A 1,589-nucleotide genomic window follows, 5' to 3' on the forward strand; every position below is an offset into this window, starting at 1 on the left:
TAAAGTTATGTACTATAACAAAAAAATATACTAAATAAATTAAAATTAATATTAATCATTTGTAACAATTTTTTACAGGGGAAAAAAAAACCTTGTCCGTGTCAGTGAAGCCGTCTGTCATTGGCTCTTGAGTTTCCGTGACGACGCTCTCTGATCCCTCCAGGAGACTCGTGGCATCGAGGCGTTCGTCTTGGCTCCGCCCCTCTGCCTCCACAACCAGCTGTGATTGGCTGAGAGGATCTGATGAGGTGGAGTCAGAGGTGACGGTCTGGATGATGACGCCGTCGCTCGAGCAGAGGCCGTCCGTCTGAGGAGGTAAACACACACACACACACACACACACACACACACACACACACACTCACTGTGAGGTGTACAGTGAAGATGGTGCAGGACTGAAAACACACCGTCTCAAACACTGACCGACAGGCTGTGAAGGATGATGTGTTCATGCGATGAGGGGGAGGAGCCCGTCGTCAGGGTAACCGTGCTGTTATTGGCTAAGCTGAGCGGAAGGCCCTGACTGGTGGAGAGGCTGAGCGGAAGGCCCTGATTGGACGTCGTCTGGAGGTAGTAGGTCCCCGGGGTGCCGGTGGGCTGCAGGTGGAACGACTGAGAAAAAAAATTAGTTAGTTCATCAAAGTTTAGGTGGGTGTGAAAGTGCAATTTTTTTCCCTTTACCATTTTTGCTGTTTTTTTTTTAATTTAAAAATTGGTTATTTTTTCTTTTACACTTTTTTCTTTTTAACATTTTTTTTCTTTTAAAAATTTAGGTATTTTTTATATTTTTTAAAATTTTTGACAATTTTCTTTTTCTCTAAATATTTTTGACAATTTTCTTTTTCTCTAAATATTTTTGCAGATTTTTTTTATCTTTTAAAATTTTTGGTTATTTTTCCAGGCAGGGGGTCTATTGGGATTGACTCTGTTTTGAAGCCGGCCTAAAGAGGCCATTGGACTGCAGTTTTTGGAGCGTCCACACTGGCTTCATCTCTCAGCCTCGTTGCCACGTGATTAGACAGTCAGTATATTTCTACACTGTTTTGTATTATCCATTTAAAAAATACTGCGCGTTCTGCTTACGGGGAGGATCTCGAAGGTCTGCAGGGCTCCTGTGTTCAAAGTGATGGTTTCACTGTCGCTGGCTGCTGCTGAAGAATCTGAAGCTTCAGAAAAACACAAAGTCAACAGTCTGACACACACAGGGTGAAAAAGGTCAAAGGTCAGTCAGTCAAACACAGCTGGAGTCTTTGTCGGTATAAACGTCTGTATCATCAGCATAGAATGACATTTCACCGTTAAACCTCTGCAGTAGTACACCGAGTCTCACCCAGGTGTGTGATCTGCAGCGGGATCTGTACGGGAATCTGCAGCGCCGCCACAGAGCTGGGGGCGGGACTTCCGCTGCTCTCCTCCAACCGGGTGAGTCGGATCTGGATCGAGGAGGACGACGGACTGCCCGGTCCGGATGCCGTCTGCGAGGACGCCATGAGCTCCTGGAGACCCTTCAGGAGGACTGAGGACACACAAACACACAGGTCAGTGTGTGAACGGATTTCTGTAGTTTATTATAATAATATAGATTTTTT

General features: G+C 45.1%; 1 protein-coding gene across 1 annotated transcript; it reads right to left on the minus strand.

The window, feature by feature from the left end:
* Positions 1-76: 76 nt before the first annotated feature.
* Positions 77-1,516, minus strand: LOC121964628 (cyclin-D-binding Myb-like transcription factor 1; the record flags this gene model as incomplete). Its single annotated transcript, XM_042514829.1, has 4 exons — positions 77-307; positions 424-612; positions 1,084-1,166; positions 1,331-1,516. Coding segments are annotated over 4 exons (689 nt in total), but the record flags the coding sequence as incomplete, so codon positions are not given.
* Positions 1,517-1,589: the final 73 nt, after the last annotated feature.

The sequence above is a fragment of the Plectropomus leopardus genome, unplaced genomic scaffold, assembly GCF_008729295.1.
Source record: "Plectropomus leopardus isolate mb unplaced genomic scaffold, YSFRI_Pleo_2.0 unplaced_scaffold16446, whole genome shotgun sequence".
Classification (NCBI taxonomy): domain Eukaryota; kingdom Metazoa; phylum Chordata; class Actinopteri; order Perciformes; family Serranidae; genus Plectropomus; species Plectropomus leopardus.